General features: G+C 33.0%; 1 protein-coding gene and 1 pseudogene across 1 annotated transcript; one reads left to right on the top strand and one right to left on the bottom strand.

Moving 5' to 3' along the window:
- Positions 1-7791: 7791 nt before the first annotated feature.
- On the bottom strand, positions 7792-8376 carry LOC102597373 (transmembrane and coiled-coil domains protein 1-like). The gene is given in 1 exon segment (NM_001288701.1): positions 7792-8376. A coding segment is annotated over 1 exon segment (585 nt).
- Positions 8377-14333: 5957 nt separating this feature from the next.
- On the top strand, positions 14334-24780 carry LOC102592192 (uncharacterized; annotated as a pseudogene).
- The last annotated feature ends 184 nt before the right edge of the window (positions 24781-24964 follow it).

The following is a 24964-nucleotide window of genomic DNA, read 5'->3' as shown; positions in this document are numbered from 1 at the left end:
CAATAGATCGCGAAACAAACGTCAACTAATTTTTATGATGTGTGTACTCTCTCTTTTGTTTAAAAAATTATGTCACATGGCACTCTGTGTGGAAAATAATTCTATGACAAATTTGAGTAAATTAATATTTGGTTAAGCTAAGGTTAAAGGCTAAAACTATTACCGTATAAACTAAATTATTCCAACTGTGGCATGCCACCATCTTCTTCTCCACTTTCTAAGCCATGGTCTCGTCTTCATGGAATCGATATCTCCAACTTGAAAGGGAAAAGTTAGGATTTTAAAGAAATCAATTAAAAATATGTTTTAAAAATTAATGTGTCAACAAATAGAGTTGTTATATATGCTAGGTGGACGAAGATTTCATGGACAAACACCCTTGGAAACATCTGGTCTAGTCAATGTCTAAGTATGTTTCACTAATCATTGGATGATAGTTCAAATAGAAAACTCACATTTTCAACCGTTCATATAGGAAACTCAATAAAATAAAATAATTTAAGTATATTTTGACCCTTGTGATGCATTATTGGCTATAAAAGTTTTCACATTAAAATAGATAGTTTATAGCTATAGAAATGTGTCCTTTTTTCTTAATGAACTAATAAAGAAATAGGTCGAAAGACTAAAAAAAATCAATTTAGCATAGTATATAATAATGTAAAAATTATACAAATTTCATAGTGTTAAAGAGTTATTTACATCATATCCCTACTCATATTTACATTATAAAAATCCCTTAAAATTTAAGAATTTCGGATACATCACTAAACGTCATGATATATTGTGTCCCGATACATTACCTTTGTTGATACAAGACACACTTGTGTCGATACATTATCTTTGTTGATACAAGGCACACCTGTCCTATACCATGTTCCGAACATCACGTAAGAGTGATGTATCCTAAAATAGGAGAGTAACTGAGGAAAATATGAATTTTTATAAAAAATTTAAATGATAGAAAATTTTAGAAAATATGATAAAATAAGTTATATATTTAAGTATTTTTTCCTATAATGTAAATGTATAGAGAAACAAATTTAACCCTTTTACCTCAAAAAAAATAACAGTGTTAACGTACCAAAGAAATATATTTTGTTCACCTACTCAAAAATATTATAGGATAATTTTGTAGGATAAATACTTTTATTTTTGACATATATTAAGAATTTTTTTAATTCCATTTATTTTTTTGTACAACCTAATAAGACTTTTTTTTGTTGTTGTCTAGTACCATTAGTCCATTACGACATATCCATAAAAACTACTCCGCACATACGTCCGGTCATCAAAAGAATTTTTTTCAGTAGGGGCCAATGTAATTTTAGAGGAAGAGTCAATATAATTATACGCGTCGTAAAATTTCAAAATTTTAAATTTTATAGGTTCGAGCTTGAAAATTATAACTCATTTGATCTAGCGGATTCAAATGAGTGGGAAATTTGTTTAAGTAATCTTATTATTAGAAGCAAAGGTTCTGCGTGAATCAGTGAAAAGTTTGTACTATTTTCCATCGAATCAATTCAAAAAATGCATGAAAAAACAAATTCACCCTTAAATAGTGGGAAGCTTTCTAATTTTTTTTTATATGAAACAATTACTATGTTTTTTTCTTTTCACACTGATTTAATTAAAATATCTATAAAATTAATCACTGAATATTTATCAATGAAAAATTCAATGGGAAAATAGTAATTTTTTAGTAGTGTCTATTTGATATTTTCAATAATAAGATTAGCCTTCTGCACGAAACTTTACGACAATAATACATAAAAAGATGAATTTTATGAGATCTTAATCAAATAGTTAATTCATATAAAAACGAAAACTAAGTAAAGGGGAGTACTTATTTAAAAGTAGATTGCATTCAACTCAATGTGGAAAAATCACTCTTTTGTAGGGATTAAACTATATATAAATTACACAACTTTGTGATGAAAAGGATCAATTTGAATATTTTTTTAGATTTGGTTTAAACTAATCAAAGTTGATCATTTAATTGTTATATTTAATATTGGTTCTTTATTTCTGTTGGCAATTTGTGGATATCATTCAACAAGTGGTCCTATAAATGTTTAGAACAGTATTTTTAACAACTAGAGGGTGCATAATTATTAATTACCCTTAAATGGTTAACAACTACAATCCAGTTAATTGATGAGATGGAAAATTAATATTAATATAAAGAGAGAGAGAGAAAAAAAAAAAGAAGCTAATTATTTAACCAAAGTCGATATAATAATTTATAATTTTGATTATAATTAACTTGACATTCTTGACTAGTTCTGTTATTAGGGGTTGTTTAAAGTTGATGCGCGGATTCAAAATTTAAATTTTATAATTTGAGTCTGAAATCTTATCATAACTGATTTAATTTACTAAGTTTGAAATTCATTATATTTATATATTTGTTGAATTTTCTTAATACTTGTTATAAAGCTTTCTAACTAAATTATTAAGTTCGAATGAATTATAAGTCGTAAGTTATTTTTGGTTATAAGTTATTTAGATTTTTTTAAAAAAGATCAACATATATACATCTTGAAGATTATTTCTTTGTACTATAAAAAATTAAATAGTATGGATTATATAAATTTTATAAATTTTAAGTTTTATTATAAGTAGCTTTATATATATATATATATATATATATGACTTTGCTAGGGTATAGCGGTCCTCTTTCTACGATTCTCATAGACTTCAATTTATAATAACTAGCTAGCTATGTACGTTTAATACTTATCTTAAATTAATAACGATCTCGAATTAATATATAATAAATTAGTTCATTATAATCAAATCTTTATAGATATTTAACAATTTTTGTTTTTGTATTATATATAAGGTATAGGTAAAAGTTGTTGATCTTCGTGAACATATAGATTGTACTCTAGCTACGTCACTTAATCTAGGGCAAGTTTTTTTTCCCTTTATCAATTTAGGTGTTTCCTTTTTTTTATTTGATCATATCATATAATATTATGAAGGAGATATATATGCAATGTTTAGTTAAAAGTTATCATTGCCTGATTGATTGAGAGATCATGAGTTCAAATCGTGAAAACAATTTTTTTTATATAAAAAGACAAGGTAAGATCCGATATAATTCAACTCCTAGTTTCCTGGACCTCACACAAAACGGAAATTAGTACACTTGCCTATCCTTTTAATATGTAACTTATATAATCATGTGTTTAGTTATAATTATAACAAAAACTATACAACTATTTAATTAAGTGAGACGAGAACATTAATTACATATTACCTGAGATACATGACAAATATTAATTATTTCAAACTGATTCTTTTTCTGGCCAGGTCATCTTATTTAAGATTTCATCAAATAAATTCATTGAAAATTTTTAAAGCTAATAATTTTTTATTTTTATATTTAAAATAAATAACTAAGTCGTTAAATATTAAATAAAGCTGTCGAAATATCACTATCCATAGATTCAAAGAGGATTTGGTGCTTCAATGCTTTAATTTCTTCATGTGGTAGGAAATATTATGAGAGATCTTGAACTATTTAAACTACTTTAGCTAAATATATTTACTCTCTTTAATGTCAATTTTTTTGAACAGGAGCCTTAGAATAATGATAAAATAGTCGCAAGTTCGATCCGTGAAAACACTGCTCACTAGCTAGTTCTCGCATAATTGGGATTATAAGTTATCCACATCACACTCCAGCTTGGAGTACAATCCTTCTTTTGAACTTTCTATGAACGCGGAATGCTTTGTACACTGATCTACTCGGTCTTTTTTAATTTTCAGTATTGAAGACTTACATGAACATTAACACATAGTTGTTACCTCGATCTACTCTTTATGTGTTCATTTTCTCTTCTTCAACTGATATCTTTGGATTCACTTCCTCCTCATAGAGTTCTTGACTACTCCATGTCTCAATTTATATGACACGTTTTTTTTTTAATCAGTCTCAAAAAGAATGATGAATTTTCTTATTTAATAAATATCCAATAACACTATTAATATTATACTCATGTTGAGTACCACTGACACTATCAATATTATACCACGTTGAGTCCCACTTATTCGGTAAAACGTCCATAAAAGTGTACTGCTTTTAAGGGTGGTTTTGAAATTTTACAAAGTTTTCTCATATTTCTTAAATTTTATTTCCAATTAAACTATATCATATAAATTGGAACAAGCTAAAAAACACGAATAATGGCATATTTTTCAAGTTTCTTCAACCAAATCAACGATAAATAAGTAATGAGTCTTTAATTTTCTATCGTACATATGACGATGGAGGAGGAAGGAAGAGTGCACCCAATGACTTTGTTAAGCTTTCTTTAACGTGGCCAAAAGTTAAATACTGTAACATCCCTTAAGAAGGACCCCCTATGAAATTTCTTGTTGAATAATTTAATTGGGCCATTAGTATTCTTTTAATAATTGGGCCATCAGTATTCCTATTCCAGCCCACTTCTGAATATTACATGAAGTATCAAGATTCACCTTTTCTTGAATTGGTTGAGAATGCAATAGATAAGAACTTTTGTACACGCTCGTATTTATATTAAATCAATAAATACATGACACAAACATTCACATATACTGCTATCGTTAAACCATAGTTAGTTAATACACATTTTCACCTTAATTTATCATGTTTGTATGATTTAGTATAAACACCATTCTGAAAGACCAAGTTCTAGAGAGCATGTATTATGTATTTCTTTTTTTTTTTATAAGGTGAGAGGATGTATTATGTATTATCAGTAACATGTTACGTGACTCGTTAGTCCTAAGCAATGTCTTGCGTGAAGCAACCCACTTAGAAAAAGCTCAACTTTATGGTAAAAGCACTAAAATGCAACATCATGTTGCTGAAATGTCCAACGGATTCCTAGGTCTTGACAAATGGCCAAGAACCTTTTACGTTAAAAAAGCAAAAAGCCTAAGATATAGCGGGATGAACCAGTGTGAATGAGTGTAAGCTTCATAATACATTCAGCCTGGCCCAAGTCTACTCATCTTTCATTCTATCTGCTAATAGACTATATGACCTTGGATCAGTTAGAATGGGTTCTTCCCTTTCTGCTCTTTTCTTTTTCTTTTCTCATACTAACGTCGAGCATGTGTACAAAGCAGCAAAATCCAATAAGACTAGGGGTGTGCATCGATCGATTCGGTTCGATTTTATGTATTATCGATTCGATTTATTGGTTTTCGATTTTTAAATATGTTAAACCAATAATCAAACCAATAAGATATTTTTTATCGGTTTTCGGTTTATTGATTTTGGTCCTTAACGGTTCAATTTTCGGTTTAACCAATAAGAAAATACTTATAAAATAAATATATGACTTTTCTAATAAATTTGATGCGAAAATACAATAATGTAACTTTACAAATGGTCATAAAATAGAAACAATAATAACAAACATGGAAAGAACTATACAAGCGTAACACAAAGAGAAATTAAGAGGAATAGGGTTCTTACTTTAGATTTTAACGTTTTTATAATGTAAAATTGTGAACTCAAAGTCATTGTGAAGTGTGAATTGAAGGCTAAAGGACACAGATATAAACTACTAAGGTATTGAAATTATATATAATATTTATGTACAAGTAAAAGTAGTAAATTACTAGTCTTAATGGGTTATCGGTTTACCCAATAAACCAATATTAAAAACCAATACCGAATCGATAACCCAATAAATTTTTTTTATAAAACCATTAAAAAATCGTTAACCCAATAACCCAATAACAATAAATCAATAACACTTTTATCGGTTCAATTTATCGGTCGGTTCGGTTTTTGCACACCCCTAAATAAGACCACTCATGGCAACAATACTAACAAGAAGGGTACTTCTGGAGTAGTGGTCTCCATATGCATGACCCAAATTCTACTGTTGAAAAACTATGGTAAATGGTAATGAATCAAGGTTCCCTATCATTGCATCCTAAGTTTGTTCGAAGTAATGAGAGTTCAAGAAAGCATACACAAGTTTATGGGATGAAGGTTTTCTACTACTCCATCTGTAAGTGTGCCCCAAGTAAGAACACTTCGATATACTTGTTGTAAAAGGAGCAACATCTTCACACCAAGCTCTCAAAATCACAGAGTAACGTCTTTACACCAAGCTCTCAAAATCTACCAGTTGATAATTGAAAAAGAAAAGAGTTCCTTTCCAGAAAGAGCCAAATTCTTTCCAACGTTTGTCTGAATGAACTGCAGAGTAACTGTTAACATTCAGACTGTTGGGGTGTACATTGCAGAGAACTAGAACACAGACTATTAACAATCCATAAAATCAGTTAGAATGACAAGGATGTGTACCAAGTAAAAGACCGCTTGAGTTTGGATATTCCTAGATACATGAGAATATCTTTAGCATCAAAGCTGCCAACTTTTCAACTGCAATCCGCTGAATATCATGATGCAGGTATAACTAGTTAGTAGTGTGTCCGGAGAATTTCTTGAATATCTGATCAAGCAAATGTAAACTAGGTGAAAGTCGAAGGGATCCACTATTGAAACTATACCATCCCATGGATTCTTATGAACAGATAGAGGTCCTAGGGAAGATATGGGATACAGAACATAAGAAGCTTACCTCAAAGAGACTTGGGACTTGAACGTACCACTATAGAGAGACAGGGTAGTAAACGAGAAGGGGATGAAAAAAGGAAGGGCAAGTTGATACTAATTTTGTAACAACTAGTTAAATAGTGCTTGGTGTTTATTTATTCAGGCAAAGCTCCTGAAACTAAAAAGATCATAGATTCCCTATGGTGAATGAGTTTCTCGATTCATCTATAGGGAATTTGGTTTTCTGATGCTATAATTTAGTCTAAAAGGCATAAACTAGAAGAGAAATCATAGGAATTGGAACGGAAAAATGATATGCCGTGAAGCATCTCAAATAAAAATACATCCCATAGAAGTTATCTCATTATGTTAGCATGTCTTCCTTCTTTTTTTTCCCATACACTGGCCTTTATGGAGATTGTTTGGTAGTCAGTTCCCAGTTCTAACATAGACAAATGTACTGGAGCTCACCATATCTCTTTTGTAACCATTGCATCGTCTTGATGCCATCAATGCAACAACTTACTTCAGTAAGAAACTGAATTAACCAAACCTTGGATACAATTCCAATTTGAAGGACAAAAAAGAACAACAAAGTTTCTTATATGCGTATCCAGATAGAAGCCTCATTAGTCAGGAGGTTTGGCTTATAGAAGAATCATCGAATACTAGATCAATACATTGTATTTACTTATCCTCCAAAAGTAAAGCACACAAACACACACAATAGAGTTTCATCATAGCAAAGATCCTCTTTTTATAAAAGTAGAGCTATATCATAGCAAAAGATTAAAGCAATACCGGTGAGATCTACCCATCATCTATTAAGATTTCGATGAACTAAATCAACGACAACATCTCAACACCAAACTAGTTGGGTTCAGCTGTATGAATTCTCCTTATCCAATCCGTCCGATTCTCAAAGAAGATTCATCAGATTAGGACTATTTTCACATTAACTATCAACCTCAAGTAAGGCAATGAAACAGTTAACCAAAGTTCAATACCTAGAAAAGGGAGTCAAAATATATAAGCCAAAGATCAAGTAAAACTAATTCTACAGAATCCAGTTACAACTCAAACTAATCAAAGTTCTTATTATGAATTCCAAATCTAGGAGCAGAAAAATCAATCAAGTTCAAAACTTTACGTAGAAAAAAAGATTATTAATCTAAACAATAACCAAAAAAAGCAAATACCCAGTTCTGCTGGATCTATCAATTGGTCTTTGGATCAGGCATTGGGAATAACCCAGCTCCAGCAGATCCACGAGGAGGCGAAAACCCTAAGAACTTCTGAAGATTCGTCCTGATACTAATCGAACAAAGGAAGTACAAAAACGCCATTGAACAATCCGTCATGTCATCACCCGGTAACCCTCTGTGACTCATCTTCTGAACAAGACGAAAGGGTATAAACGGCAATTTAGCAACAACTTTCCCTTCAAAAAGACTGTTAAGAAACCCGAAAACCATAAACAACACTACGGCGACGACGAATCCGGATTTGAATTTGAAAAGGGAGAGATCCCGGGTTGACTCCTTCAAGGAAGTTTCGACCCGATCAATCTTCTTTGTCTTCGACTTCTTCGTGAGTACAGATGGAACCGGTTCCTGAGTCTTCATAGTTTCGAGCTTTTTTGAAGCTTTATCGATTGTAGATTTGAGGGATTTGTATGAAGTAGTGCGGTATATAAGGAGATATGAAATTGCTTCACATACTATAGCTGTGCAGATTGAAATTCCGACGAGTGTTAAGCTGTCGGAGTATTTGGTATTAGAGAAAAATCCCGCCGCCGCCATTGTTGATAGGAGAGAGAGCTGATCTGTGAATGATGAATTTCAGAGAAGAAAAAGGATCTCTCAAGTCTTAACGAGAAGAGAAAGGATTATGTTTTTTTCTTTTTTGTTTACCCTTACCTATTTCCGTCTATTTTTATTTATCCACTGTTTACCTCTCACTAGAACTGTATATCGATCCATTCAACTTGATATTAAAGATTATCGATTCGATTATCGAGTATAAACATACTACATTTTGTTAAAAAATAATTAATACTTTGTTTGAATGGTTACTATGTATTGTTTCATAATGTATTGTATTGTATTTCGTGGTAGAGCCATCTTATAGTTTGGGGTTCATCCGAACTCCCTTCGGCGGAAAATTATATTAGGAAAAATCCTTTTGGCCACAAATTTGGCCAAAAATTTTTAAAAAATGTTATTTTACCTTTTTAAATATTTTTACTTTTTTAACTTTAATATATTTTAATTAAAAAATGAAAAACAAATCAGTTTAACTTTAAATAAAAAGAATACTATAGACTTTTTAAATTTTTTGATCATTTAGCATTACCCATTATATTATATATACATAGTTAAAATAATTTTTTAGATATATATAGTAGATGTTGAACCCCTTCGGTTACTTCGTGTGTCTATTTCTTCACATTTTGAACCCCTATTGAAAATTATGGCTCCGCCACTAATTGTATTGTATTATATTGTATCGTATCGTATTTTGGTGGGTGCACTTTGGGTCAACCCACATGGCTTGTACATATTTTTTTGTAACGTGTCGTATTGTATTTTATTATATTGTTTTAATGAATACAATGTTTGGATAGACTGTATCGTTCTCTATCATTGCATAATTTCACACATTCATAATTTGAATAGTAAACCTATAAGAAAAGTAAGGTACATAGTAGAACTACTATGAATAGATAAGATAAAAGATGAAATATGATTATTATTAAATAATAAATAAGGATAAAATGAGAAGAAAATATTGAAGTAACAACGTGATCACACCAAATCGATTACATAAAATGGGTCTTTTCGTTATTACCTAACGATTGATTTAAACAATATGACATAATAGAATTTAAGTAACCATAAAAACAAACATTGTATTTAAACTAACAATATAATACAATACAACAGATAACAATCATCCAAACAAGCTGTAACATGTCGATTAATTGACTATTAGTTAATCGATTATTTATCTATATATCAGGTTAACCATTAAGATTACACACAAAATAATTATGTAACGAAAATTACTAATAGACAAAGTGATAAAAAGGAATTTAAATAGAGTGGTCCAATAATTATTGGGTAATTTGCGTTTAAAAATCAAATTTCATTAAGTTGAATATGATTTAGGAAAAATTGTATAAAATAGCAAACTTCTAATTCAAACTAAATGATATAACCATAGTTTCATGTAATTCCAATCTGTAGCAAACACTTGTCATTCGCCTCTCTCCCTAGAAGTCTCGCTCGCCACTTCCCTCGCCTCTTTCACTTTATACAAACACAAATGTATAAATTGCATTTGTGCTTGTATAAAGCGAGAGAAAACTGTATATACAAATGCAAATACATATATTTTCGTCCTATACACTTAATAATTATACAAATATAGATCTCCCCCTACCAGTTCTCTTTTGTCTTTCTCTTTTTCTCACTTCATACAAACACAAATTATACAAATTACAATGCATAATTTGTGTTGTATAAAGAGAGAGAGATTTGATATAGATTTGATATACAAATGTTTTATTTCGAATCAATTGTATACAAATTCAAATTTTATGCAGATATACAAACATAAAGAACATATACATATACAAATGCATTTTTATAGACACGGACGCCCTGATGCTCCATAGCAAACATAAAATTTGTCATAGAGCGCAATTATGCAAACTATAGCTATAACATACAAATATGATTTTTATGCTTGCTAATCCTAAAATTTACTCTATGATTTACTAGTGTATAATGTATAGATATTACACATAAACCTAACTCAACCCCAAAAGTTAGCTCATGAGGAGAGGTTTGTCCAAAGCCATATAAAAAGACCAATTTCTCATCCCTCTACCGATGTGAGACTTCTTAACACTCCCCGCACGCCCCTAGACCTCAATTTGAGCGTGAACACTTCTAAATGGGGTCCAACATCGGTGAACAACAAATTGGGATGAACCTGACTCTGATAACATGATGAAGTGCATGACTATCTTATCTAAAAGCTTAAGTTGTTAGACAAAACACACTTTTATTATTTAATTATATTTTCAACATATAATAAGTATTAACAATACAATGTACATAATATTACGAAGATTAATTGCAAGTAGAAAAAGCATAACATTTGATATAAAAGAAAGGGATAAAGGTCTGAAAAATACCTCAACTTTGGTCGGATTTGCTGTTGCGATACTAAACTTTCATAAGGACCTATTACCTCCCTAGACTATTTAATACCGTATTTTTTACTCCTTGAACTATTTAATAGTGTATTTTAAAGCTATATATGTGCCCACGTGGACATATTACTACTTATAATTTTGCATTATTTTTTATGTCCACGTGGGCAAATATATATGTTTAAAATACAGTATTAAATAGTTTAGGGAGTTAATAGGTCCTCATGAAAGTTTAGTATCGCAACAACAAATCCGACCAAAGTTGGGATATTTTTCAGACCATTATCCCTAAAAGAAATGAACTAATTTTGTATTATTTGAATTACTTGAGAAATAAAATATAATGAACCTAGAAGATTTATCTTCAACTATTATGAGGTTATCAAGAAAAATTTTAAACCATTACAAAATTGACTCGGTAAAAAATAAAATCAAAACCATAATTAAATTATTAAATCAATAATTTATGATCTAAAGAGATGAAATATTGTAATTGTGATATTTTTTAAAATTACATTTGCATTATATGTTCTTCACATTTGGTCACTATGACAACACTATTAGTCCAACTTGATGGCATATTAAAATTTTGTCTTTCGGAATTTATCATAAATTGAATTTAAAAATTGTGTGATGGATAATTATCTAGCACAACTTAGAGAGCACTTTTAATTCATTTTTTTTAACATTTATTTATTATTTAATTAACGTTTATATATTGTAAAACTTGAAAATATCATCTGCCTCGTCCAGGCACATTTGGTCATCTCTTTATTAACCTTCCAAGTTTTTTTTGAAAAAAATATTCATGCTCTTGTTTAACATATTTTCCTTTTTAAATTTTTTGACTAAACATTAAAATCAACCATTATTTTAAAATAATATTCACAAAAAAGGACTATCATTTATCTTATTTGAAGAATTTTCTATTTTTCCAAATTATGACAATATATTTAGTCTTTAAACACATGTTTTAGTCTTAAAAGGCATACTATTTACCCTCCATATTTTTATGTTTTGTCTATTTTCAACTATATAAATCATAGAGTATCTTATGGAACATTTAATTTAAATAAGAGAAAAATCTAGTCAATGTTGTGAAAAATAGGTAACACATTTATGAATTTTCCATTTGAATTATTAGTCAATGTTAAAAATAATAAATAATGAAGAAAGAACATAATAATAAATAAATAAGTCAAACAATGCTACTGTAGATTTTGGAGATGTGAATTTCAAGATCTAGCTTTAAATAATTTGCACTTTATGTAAAACAAGAGTAATAATTTTGAATTCAAAAATAAAAAACAAATGATTATTTTTACTAATTTTTTTCTCACAATTATCAAATGGTTGCAAGTACATGAAAATAATTTATAAGTAAATTATGATTATTTTAACTTTTAAAGAATATAAGTATCATTGTATTTATAGTCAAATAAAATTTATTTTAAAAGCTTTTAGATATTTTCAATCATAAATTTAGTGATTTATAGTATTTTTATATAATTTTAAATACATGTATTTTAATTTGACAAAATTTTAAAATAATTAATTAATATTACAATTAAATATTGTGTGATTATAGTTAGTGAATCACAAAAAAGTTGGTGATCGAAGTCTCAATAGATATTACCACCTTCTTATTTTTTTTCCTTTTTTGCTAGAGGAAATAGTTAAAATAGAAATCTAATAAATCAAGGAAAAATTGCCAAATAATTTATTTACTAGATCAAGTATTTTAATCCATCATTTGTATGTTACATGACATTTATACTTTTGCCATTAAAAAAAGTTTTATATTTATTCTTATACCTAAGTGGGTGTTACTATAAAAGGCCATTCACCTAAATAATTATTTTTTTTCAATTAAAAACATAATAGAAGATATTTACTCAAGTTACCCTCGCTTAAAATTACTTATTATTATTATATTTTATAGTAGCAAACTATTAGATATTAGGACAACATAAATATTATTATTGAGTTAGCCATACATATAGTCAATCTCTTTTGTGATCGTTTATTAATTCATAATTATTAATTAATTTTTTGATCATTTATCAACCTCATTTTTTATGGAAAAATTATTTGTGCGAAAGGCAAAATAGTGGGAACATTATCTTATGAGTTATGATCAATCTTTTTTTTTTTTTTTTTTACAAATTCATTACCTTAATTTCAAAATTATAGGTTGAAAAAGAACAAAGAAAACGAAGATCTTTTGATTAATTAAAGACTTATAAAAAATGCCTACACCAAATCTTCTCCTCAAACACAATCTAATATAAACGGGCTTTTTAATTTTATTTTTCTGAAATATTTAGATGCCCGGTATTTACCTAACTCATTATAGAGTTTCGTTAACATGAAAGAAAAATATAAGATAATACAATGAGCGAAAATTAGACAAAATATTCACTAGGTCAAAATGTCTTACTAAAATAACTCAATTATCACTTATTACACAAATAGCCATTTGGTCACTTTTCATTTTTAGCGAAATGTAATTTTTTTCGTTTTCGTTCTTCCGGCTATTAAAGGGCCTCTCCTTCCCTTCTTTCCTGCTTCTTCGTCCGGTTTTCAGTCAAGAATTTCATTGACGCTTCAATTATCAATTTTTGTTGAATTTCTTTGCTCGTTTTCATTAGTGTTCGATTCAACTTTTGTATCTATTTTTGCAGATTCATTTTAAATTGAAAAGGTTTTGCAGATAATTTTTTATTTTTCTTTTAAATAAATAATAGATGTGTTTTCTTTTACCGTGCATTTTGGGAGATCGAATGGATTTGAGCATGTTACTAGTTCAGAGCAACACCTGGTGGAAGTATACCTCGACAATCATTGTTGAGTCTTTTCAGTCAAGTTTCAGATTTTGGGTCGACATAAACAAGCTTCATTTTGAGTTAATATTAATTAAAAAAATTGAGAACATTGGAGGTGCTCATATATAGAGTTTTGAAGCAGATTGAGGTATTTTTTTTTGGTTGATTCACAACAATAATCATTTTATTCAGCTATCTCTGATCGAAGAATATGAACGCATATACATTTCTGATACATAGTCATACAACATACATACACAGTTCAACCTATATACACAATATCAATACATCACATATACATGCCGCCATTTTTATTGAGTTTTTTTGCCATCACTTGTATAGTTACATTAGAAAGTCATATATTAATTGCTTTAAAAAATCACCTCAGACTATGACCTAGTGACCAATAAAGTAGATTGAGCACTGTGAAATTTCAGATTCAAAACCTAATCGAGAAAAACACTATTTCTTTCCATCAATTCTAACCATGGCGGATTTCACTGTTAGAAACTGTCTGAATACCATAATTATATAAAAAAACACTATATATATACACATCAATTGCATTAATTAAAATATAACGGAAGATAAAATTAACTTTTTTTCACATATACACATGAAAATTAAATTTGTTATGATGAGATATAATTAAATTTTTGGACATTTTCCTATCAAACAATAAATCCATGGAAATTTGCAATGTTAACCCTTGCAAAAAAGCCAAGGTGTTGGTTTCTCCCTAAAATCTTCTCTCTCTGTAAAATTTGTACGTACATAAATACAGATACACATTGCACCAAATCTCATCAGCGAAAACCTCTATCCTCCATTTCGCCCCCCTTTTTCCCCCTTTTTTCTATCTAAATTCTCGATTTTCTTCGATCCTTCGTCTTCGATTGTCACTGTTAGATTCTCAGTAGACGTTTAATCCCATGTTTATACGGTTTTAATTGGATTCATATGATTAATATTTGTATTTATTGGTAAGAACGTATCGAAATTTCGATCTATGATTATTGGGGGAAGAATCGATTGATTGTTAGGTTGAAATTCAGTGAATTGATTTAATTGGATTTCGGTGAAAATTTTCTGAATCGAATCGGACGGCGGAGATTTGAGGAGAGGGATGGGTAGATAGATAGGTGAAAGTTGAATCGGTTTAAGAGATTGATAAGCGAAAATGCCAGGGTTAGCGCAGAGAAATGATGAGCAAAATGATAATGAAACGGCGGTGTTTAATGCTTCTAGTAAATCGATTTCGAGTAATGGGTTTTGGTCAAAGCATCGCGAGGATATAAGCTACAACCAGCTTCAGAAGGTAGTGATTGAATTTTAATTGGTAACTTGTGAATATTTTAGCTGTATTTTTTTTTTTTTTTTGCTGAGTTTTGATGTGTTTTCTGGAATTCTAAGTGATATGCAGATGGTTTTTTGATTGAACAATGCAATTGTCAGTAAATGGGGTTGAAGTGGTTAGGTATCTGCTTGTTTGTTAGTAGGTTTTACATCTTAATGAATTACTGTTTGTTGCGAATGGAGTTAGGATGTTAATTTTATTTATATAGTGTATTTGGTGTAGTTGAAGAATATATTAAAGTAGTAGTAGTAGGTAAAAGGTTATTTTGGTAGAGAAGGATTACATCAGTGTGTACATTTTGAATTGTTTAATGAAATGTGAAAGTTGTGTAAAAATGAAACAGCTTCGATCAAATGTCAAATGTTCCAAAATGGAAAGAATGTCACCGTTATATAAGCTGGATGCAATAAAAAGATAGGGGGTTCTTCGAATTAATTACTTTCTATAGTTTTGGATACCATTAGTATATTACACTGATTCTGTATCAGATAGGCTTTCATGAAAGTGCTGTTTATTACATACCAATCTGCAATAGGTGTAGTTCTCACTTGAAAATATTTTTTAACATTGATTAACTATGAGTCGCCCTAATAACTTCTTGCGAAACTTCCTTGTTTCTCTTTCCCCTCTTACTTGATTAGTTCTGGTTGATGCGCGCTCCAAAAATCGTTATAATTCTAAGTGTGATTAGTCAGGATGCAACCCTGGGACATTTATAGAGATGCCCATCTATGAATCAAGTGCTATGTAGTATTTTGTTGGGATAGGTTGGTTACCTTAAGCCCCTAGGGTTTTGGTTTAGTGGTGAGGATGCAGCATGAGATGTGTGGATTGAGCGCGCATCACGAGTTTAAGCCTTGCTGTTGACATAGAGTTGGTATTTAAGTGGAGCAGAGTAGAGGGGAGGGTCTATACTTCCCCGAGTTCCGAACACGTGAGAACAATTGGAGTTGGGTCAGTTAATTAATGACTCACAGGGGAATTATCGGTTATTAAAGGAAAACAACTTGGTTACCTTAAACTTCATCCTTTTATTGGGACATATCTTGATTTTTATTTTACTTCAGTTTTAGTTGCTTTAATATCAAACGGGAATATCGTTTGGTTATAATATCTGTTATATGTTAAAGGTCTCTTGGTTGTATTGTAGTTCTGGAATGAGCTATCACCTCAAGCTCGGCAGAATCTTCTAAAGATTGACAAACAAACTCTCTTTGAGCAAGCTCGTAAGAACATGTACTGTTCTAGATGCAATGGATTACTGCTTGAAGGTTTTTTCCAAATTGTCATGTATGGGAAGTCATTGCAGCATGAGGATGCAGGTGCTCACCGTCCTTGCAGCAGAGTAGGGACATTGAAGGATCAATGTGATGGAGAGTTGCGTGCAACAACAGGGTCTGAGTATGATGTTCAAGATCCATCTGTCCATCCTTGGGGAGGTCTAACCACAACACGAGATGGGATGCTTACCTTGTTGGATTGTTATCTATATACCAAATCCCTGAAGGGACTTCAAAATGTAAATTTATTTATCTCATAAATATCTTTTCCTTGTTTTCATCATTTGTTTTCTGACCTTCCCCTTTGAATCAGGTGTTTGACAGTTCACGTGGAAGGGAACGAGAGAGAGAACTGCTTTATCCTGATGCTTGTGGTGGAGGTGCTAGGGGTTGGATAAGCCAAGGGATGGCAACTTATGGCAGAGGGCATGGAACAAGAGAAACATGTGCTCTTCATACTACCAGACTTTCTGTAGACACATTGGTAGACTTCTGGACTGCCCTGGGGGAAGAGACACGACAGTCTCTTTTGAAAATGAAGGAAGAGGACTTTATCGAAAGGCTCATGTACCGGTGCGTATAAGGCCCTTTCTTCAGCTTGCTGTCCTTTAATAACTTACTATTATCCTCTTTGTTTGTCTTATCCATTAATATTATTCCAACATTAAATGTGCTGAATTGACAATTGTTATTAACTCTGGAATTGCAAGTTTAATTGAGGGGTTCAATTATTTTGTAGTATCATCCTATGAAAAACAATGTTCTGTAGATCAGATGGCTTCCGGATTTGTACTGTTCAAAATCTGATCTTAGCACTTGTCTTCTTTAAGTTAATACACCATATGGACTGACTGGAAGACCATGTCCAAATTGAAATCTAGATATAGTGGTGTTTCCCTTGAGTTATAAGTTATCTTAAAAGGTGAATGACTTACATTAAACGTAGAGACAACAACATAGCTAGTGAAATCCTACAAATTGGGGGGTGGGGGGTGGAGGTATTAAACGTAGACAAGTTTATTAAAAAGATCAATTTCACTTGCTTGAAAGGGATAGATATCCCACTCCAGTCATCAATAGCACGTGGAGTCTTTTCTCCTGATAATGTGTACCAGATTAGAGAATTTCAAAGCTGGAATAAGGTAGCTCCAGTAAAATTCAGGTTGTGGGATTTTTTCAGCATAGGTTACCTAGGTTAAAGAATGCACTCCATTTCGAGTATGTTCAGGGTGATATTTGCAGTTCTGCTGCCATGAGTGTCTGAAATGTAAGGCTCCACCTTTTCTAATCATTTCCTTATCAAAGTGAATGCTGTCTGCATATTTTGAATTTTGTACCGCTATTTTTGGAGTAATAAATTAGAAAAATCTGTTGTAAAGCTGTCTAAGTTAATGCTTATTAAGGACTTTCTTCTTGGCACAGGAAGCTCTTCTAGTGACTAACTTAATGATAGTTTGTTCCAATTACATATGGTGAAGGACCTCTGGCACAATAATTAGCGTTCCATCAAGTTTCTTATGTGCACTACATCTTGTCTTGCTTGGAGCTTGTTTATTTTCTGTCCATAATTTGGGAATATAACCAGATAAAATAAAAGGATGACACCAGACCCCTCCCTTTTAATTGTTGAGGCCTGGGAGTATATAGTAGTGTTTTATTAGCTTCCCAAGTTAAAGGATAAATGCATTTGGCAGCTAAATATGCTTTCATTTGCTTGGTGCCTGTGGGTAAATGTCCGGATCTTCAATTTTCATGAGCCCACATATATTAATTTGCCATGGGTTCAATTTTAGTATAAAGTTCAGTGGTACCAGATACCTTGCCTTCGCTCTGTCTGTGTTATTTTGGTTTGGAGAAATAATGACATCATACATGAGGTCATGGGAAGGTTCAGGAATCTGCCAATTCGCGAGTGTTGTGTCATTGCCAGTTGATCTTTTTGTTACTGTAGGTGTTTGGTAGCGTATGTTCTTTACAATTGGGTTTCAGGAATGGATAAGATTATTTTACGCTGTGATAGAACTACATCTTATTGGTGACAATGAAGAGTGGTGGAAAAAGTTTGTAGATATATATCGTGGTACCATTGTTGGAAAATAAGTTTCTTTGGCCTTAATTGTCATGGTTCAAAAAGTTAGATTGACATGGTCTAGAAGCTGCTAGACTAATGGGGTAATGTGCAAAAGCTAAACTGTTTCTGTTTCTGACCTGAAGCATCATCTAATCAATGTTGGCCTTTTTAATAATAGACAATGTTTTACCCTTCAGGGTGGCCCAGTGGTTTGAGCTTGGGACTTCCATGTTGGAGGTCTCAAGTTCGAAACCCCTTGCCAGCGAAAGCAAGGGGTTTGCCTTCTGGGTCGAGTTCGTCGCACCGGGCTTGCCTAGTGCGGGTTACCTCTCCTATGCGGTTTGCGAGCTATTGCATAGAAGCGGGGGTTTTACCCTGTGCGCACCCAAAGGATAGTGGTTGCGGGTTTCCCTTGTCATAAAAAATAAAAAAAAATAAATAATAGACAACGTTTTCTTTAAGGAACTTAATATCAGCAATGCTATGAGCATTTGGTTCTACCTTTTACCGTACTGGAAGTTGAAGTTCAGGTTATGATGTGGTATGATGTTAGGAAAAATCTAGACTAGAAATCTTTATATTTGCCTGCTCTATGTTAGCAAAGTTAATATCCAGTTTGCAGTTGTCATTTGGTTTCCCTGTTGTATGAATGAAATCTGGTCTAATATCTCTAATGTACTTAAAGGCAATTCCATCAGATGACTAACTTACTGTGAGTTTGTTGCTTGCCACAGGTTTGATAGCAAGAGATTTTGTAGAGATTGTAGAAGGAATGTTATCCGTGAATTCAAGGAGCTGAAGGAGTTGAAACGCATGCGCAGAGAACCTCATTGCAGTATTTGGTTTTGTGTTGCTGATGCAGCATTCCAGTATGAGGTGTGATCAATTCTTCATGTTCATCTCTTTCATTGTTCATGTGGTGTGCAAAGTATGAAGTGGAAGCAAGCTAGTTTGTGCCTAATTTCATTTTTCCATGGATATCTTATAGGGAACTGATATTTTCCTTTTTTTAAATACCATTTTAATCTTTGGATTTTACAAAATTTATCCCTTTCTTCTACCCTTCTAGTTTTTAGTTTCATGGATTATTAGTAAATTGTTCCCATTTTGGTCAATGGTCTTTTCTGCATATCATTTCATTGATGGCATTTCAGTTGTGTTAAAAGGACTTGAGAGTGAATCAGTGACCCCAACTTCCCCCTTCCACTACACCATCCCAACTACCCACCAAATGTGGAATTAAAGGAGAGCAAACATGGAGACCTAAGATACTAATGCTATTGACAAAAAATGCTACCACTCCTAGAACTTAGTGCAGATAAAGTGAAAGAGGTTGTTATTTGCACCTAGATTAATGCCATTTTACTCGTGTTCAGGTTTCTCACGACACAATTGTAGCTGACTGGCATCAGGCGTTCATTGATACCTTTGGGACATATCATCACTTTGAATGGGCAGTTGGAACTGGAGAAGGAAAATGTGATATATTGGACTATGAAAATGTTGGCTTGAGTGGAAGAGTGCAAGTCAGTGGTCTAGACTTGAGCGGTTTCAATGCCTGCTATATCACTCTACGGGCATGGAAACTAGATGGTAGATGTACTGAACTTTCTGTCAAAGCACATGCATTGAAGGGGCAACAATGTGTACATTGCAGGCTTGTGGTTGGGGATGGTTTTGTTACAATAACAAGAGGGGAAAGCATTAGGAGGTTCTTTGAGCATGCTGAAGAGGCTGAAGAAGAAGAGGTAGTCAAGTTTGTTAGGCTTACTAACTATGCCTCCTGTCTCCACTATGATTGTCTATAGTTGCTTCTTTGGATGGTATGGTATTCTTTATGTCAGAACTTCTCACCTTAGTCAACTGTCAAGCTGCTCTTAGAGCGGCTCTACTTTGATCCTTTTTACTCTTCAGTTTATTTACTTGGTTATAATTATTAATAAAATACTGATTTGCTTTGTTAAATGCCTCTTAAGCAATAGAGAGGTTTATAGTCTGCTTTGCTTGGAATTCTAGCTACTTGCTTCCTGACAATCTTTTTTGCCTGTATGCTGCCTAGTTAAGTAACCTTTTACCGTACTGGAAGTTGAAGTTCAGGTTATGATGTGGTATGATGTTAGGAAAAATCTAGACTAGAAATCTTTATATTTGCCTGCTCTATGTTAGCAAAGTTAATATCCAGTTTGCAGTTGTCATTTGGTTTCCCTGTTGTATGAATGAAATCTGGTCTAATATCTCTAATGTACTTAAAGGCAATTCCATCAGATGACTAACTTACTGTGAGTTTGTTGCTTGCCACAGGTTTGATAGCAAGAGATTTTGTAGAGATTGTAGAAGGAATGTTATCCGTGAATTCAAGGAGCTGAAGGAGTTGAAACGCATGCGCAGAGAACCTCATTGCAGTATTTGGTTTTGTGTTGCTGATGCAGCATTCCAGTATGAGGTGTGATCAATTCTTCATGTTCATCTCTTTCATTGTTCATGTGGTGTGCAAAGTATGAAGTGGAAGCAAGCTAGTTTGTGCCTAATTTCATTTTTCCATGGATATCTTATAGGGAACTGATATTTTCCTTTTTTTAAATACCATTTTAATCTTTGGATTTTACAAAATTTATCCCTTTCTTCTACCCTTCTAGTTTTTAGTTTCATGGATTATTTAGTAAATTGTTCCCATTTTGGTCAATGGTCTTTTCTGCATATCATTTCATTGATGGCATTTCAGTTGTGTTAAAAGGACTTGAGAGTGAATCAGTGACCCCAACTTCCCCCTTCCACTACACCATCCCAACTACCCACCAAATGTGGAATTAAAGGAGAGCAAACATGGAGACCTAAGATACTAATGCTATTGACAAAAAATGCTACCACTCCTAGAACTTAGTGCAGATAAAGTGAAAGAGGTTGTTATTTGCACCTAGATTAATGCCATTTTACTCGTGTTCAGGTTTCTCACGACACAATTGTAGCTGACTGGCATCAGGCGTTCATTGATACCTTTGGGACATATCATCACTTTGAATGGGCAGTTGGAACTGGAGAAGGAAAATGTGATATATTGGACTATGAAAATGTTGGCTTGAGTGGAAGAGTGCAAGTCAGTGGTCTAGACTTGAGCGGTTTCAATGCCTGCTATATCACTCTACGGGCATGGAAACTGGATGGCAGATGTACTGAACTTTCTGTCAAAGCACATGCATTGAAGGGGCAACAATGTGTACATTGCAGGCTTGTGGTTGGGGATGGTTTTGTTACAATAACAAGAGGGGAAAGCATTAGGAGGTTCTTTGAGCATGCTGAAGAGGCTGAAGAAGAAGAGGTAGTCAAATTTGTTAGGCTTATTAACTATGCCTCTGTCTCCACTATGATTGTGTCTATAGTTGCTTCTTTGGATGGTATGGTATTCTTTGTCAGAACTTCTCACCTTATGGATTTTGCTTGATGTTCTCTTTTCAGGATGAGGATTCCATGGACAAGGATGGAAATGAACTAGATGGTGAATGCTCGCGTCCTCAAAAACATGCCAAGAGTCCTGAACTTGCTCGGGAATTTCTCCTAGATGCTGCAACTGTAATTTTTAAGGAGCAGGTAAGTCTCTCCTTTGCTTCTTTTGTCATTAATCAAGTGCCTTAGTCAACTGTCAAGCTGCTCTTAGAACGGCTCTACTTTGATCCTTTTTACTCTTCAGTTTATTTACTTGGTTATAATTATTAATAAAATACTGATTTGCTTTGTTAAATGCCTCTTAAGCAATAGAGAGGTTTATAGTCTGCTTTGCTTGGGATTCTAGTTACTTCCTTCCTGACAATCTTTTTTGCCTGTATGCTGCCTAGTTAAGTAACAGAAATAACTTTGATCATATACCTACATGACTCTGTAAGTAGTATTTCTAGCTACTTCCTTCCTGACAATCTTTGTTTTTCTGTGGTATATCTAAAAGTTGGGAGATCTAAAACAATGTAACGTAGTAGCTTTATCTTTTTAATGTCCTATGCTTAGTCGTTGCAAGTCTGGTTCTTCATTCCTTCTGTGATGGGGATTTGCTCTGATACACTCTAAAATTACATGAATCTGCCTTGAAAAGTTGAGGTCTCCGTTTCTTGGACCAAGACTTTCTTAGACAATTGAATTTCATCTTTTGGTCATTGTAGTGCTTGGAAGTGTTTTGACACTGAAATTATTTGCAGGTTGAAAAAGCTTTTAGAGAGGGAACTGCACGGCAAAATGCACATAGCATATTTGTTTGTCTTGCATTGAAGTTGCTGGAGGAGCGCATTCACGTTGCCTGCAAGGAGATTGTTACTTTAGAAAAGCAGGTATTAGTAGTTATAATTCTGGTGTAGGAAGTTCTACTTGTGAGATTATTATGCCATTTCCAAATTTCAGAGGCATATTTCTAAATTTTTGATAATCTGTGCAGATGAAACTTCTCGAGGAAGAAGAGAAGGAAAAACGTGAAGAAGAAGAACGCAAGGAGAGGAGGAGGATAAAAGAAAAGGAAAAGAAGCTGCGGAGGAAGGAGAGATTAAGAGAAAAGAAAAGGATAGAGAGAAGAAAAGTTGCGACTCAAACCAAAGTAATTTTCCCCCTGATGATGTTTCAAAGGAGGAATTATCACCTAATGTTGATGAGGAATCTAATCTGATGGGCTATACAGACTCGGTAAGTGAAGCTGGGGAAGTTAATTTATCCTGCCCTTTATCGCCGAATGATGAAGATGATCTACTTTTGGATGGATATAATCACCCAAGTATGCAAATCAACTCCGATGATTATTTTGAGGAATTCAATATGAACGAGGGGAATGGCTCATTTCCAGCTGACCATATGAGACATTCTGGGAGGTTGAAATTTCGAAAAGAATTTGAACCAGATTCAAGCCTGAAATGGTTTGATGGACGTCGATTTGCTGTTTCAGGCAGTGGAGGTGCGGCAAGTAAGTATGAGCCAAGACATCGCTGTGATAACTTTGAAGCTTCAAGGAGTACCAACAGGTTAAATAAGCCATTAAGAAGTAATGCTGCAAAATCCAGCATGAAAGATGGTGTCTCTAAGTTTGCTGAAAAGTTGAATTGTTCCAATATCAGGAAGTATGACCGATATGAATCCTCAGATTGCAGCTGTAACCAACACAGTGACGACAGAGCTAAGTTGTACCCAAACATGGCCAGAGGAATCGGGAACAACAAACCTGTGAGTAAGTTAGGATGCGAATCAGATATCTCCAAGCCCTACTATGGAACCAAATATAATCAGGTTGAATATGTGCGTGAAAATTGTGCAAGACCCAAAAGCAAAATGGCTATACGTAATAATCTGTCTAGCAGAGATTCATCTGTTATTAAGAAGGTATGGGAACCAATGGAATTGCGAAAGAAATATCCAAGGAGCAGCTCTGACTCTGATGTTACCTTGAGATCTTCAACTTTCCAGATTGAGAGCACTGGAATTGATAAGCATCCCGAGCCTTCTATTTCTAATAATTTGGGAGTATCCAGTTCTCTTCAGTTAAATGAAGAAAAGTTTCTAATAATTTGGGAGTATCCAGTTCTCTTCAGTTAAATGAAGAAAAGGGCATACAAGAATTAAGAAAGTCTAGTTCTGAAACTAAAAGCAACTGTGCAAGTGGTTTTCACTTGGAAGATAAATCACTTTGTTATGTGAAAGAAGTGGCTGAAGATGAAGTTGATTCTTGTCTGATGCCGAGGTCTTCCTCTCAGAGGACTTTGGGTTTATCACAAAGCAGCTCTTCTAATTCTGATAATTGCTCATCCTGCCTTAGTGAGGGAGACAGTGCTACATCCTTTTCAAATCCACATAATTCAGAATCATTATCGATGTCAGATTCAGAAGATTGCAGCAAAAACTCTGAAGGAAGAGAAACTTCTGAAGTTATGCAGAATGCTTTTGCTGAATGCTACGAAGTTGCACAAGAAAAAAGAACTGCTACTGCTAGAGGTGAGGAGGTCAGTTCCCTGACACCAAATTCTGTAGGAACTCCTGTGGGAAGTTTCCCAAACACAGCTGCTTCAACAAATGCAAATGTGAATGGGACTCTTGGCATGCGACCTCAATCCTTGCGTCCACCAGTTCACAGTCAAGGCACACACTTCCCAAGGTTCAAGTCCTGCAATGGAACTATTATTATCAAACTCCACCTTCTTGGGCAACTGCTCCTGTAAATGGGTTCATGCCATTTCCTCATCCAAACCATTATGTATTTGCTACTCCATTTTCATATGGTTTAAATGCGAATGCCCATTTCATGCAGCATGGTGCCCTGCAGCATCTGATCCCTCCTCCCATTAACCATGGCCACTTGCCTGTTTTTCAATCAGTTGCTCCAACCAGTGACAGATGCATCAAGGAAAATGCCAGGGTTTCAACAGTTGGTAGGTTAAAGGATCCCCATCAGGAAGTATTAAAGAAAGGGTTACTTAGCATTGGGGGCTAAATTGTAAATAGTAAAAGTTAGAAAGTTAGTTAGGAAAAGTTAGTTACAAAATATTGTATATAAATACTTGTATGGTGGTGGCTAAATTGATACAGAAAAGTTGAATAAAAATTGTGCTTAATAAAGCTTCTTCTTCTTCTCTCTTAGCTTGACTAGAGTTGTTCTTCAATGGTGAAATCTAACA

Source organism: Solanum tuberosum, unplaced genomic scaffold, assembly GCF_000226075.1.
Source record: "Solanum tuberosum cultivar DM 1-3 516 R44 unplaced genomic scaffold, SolTub_3.0 scf00379, whole genome shotgun sequence".
NCBI lineage: Eukaryota > Viridiplantae > Streptophyta > Magnoliopsida > Solanales > Solanaceae > Solanum > Solanum tuberosum.
Note: the sequence above shows the minus strand (reverse complement) of the source record. Positions and strands in the feature narration are given on the sequence as shown.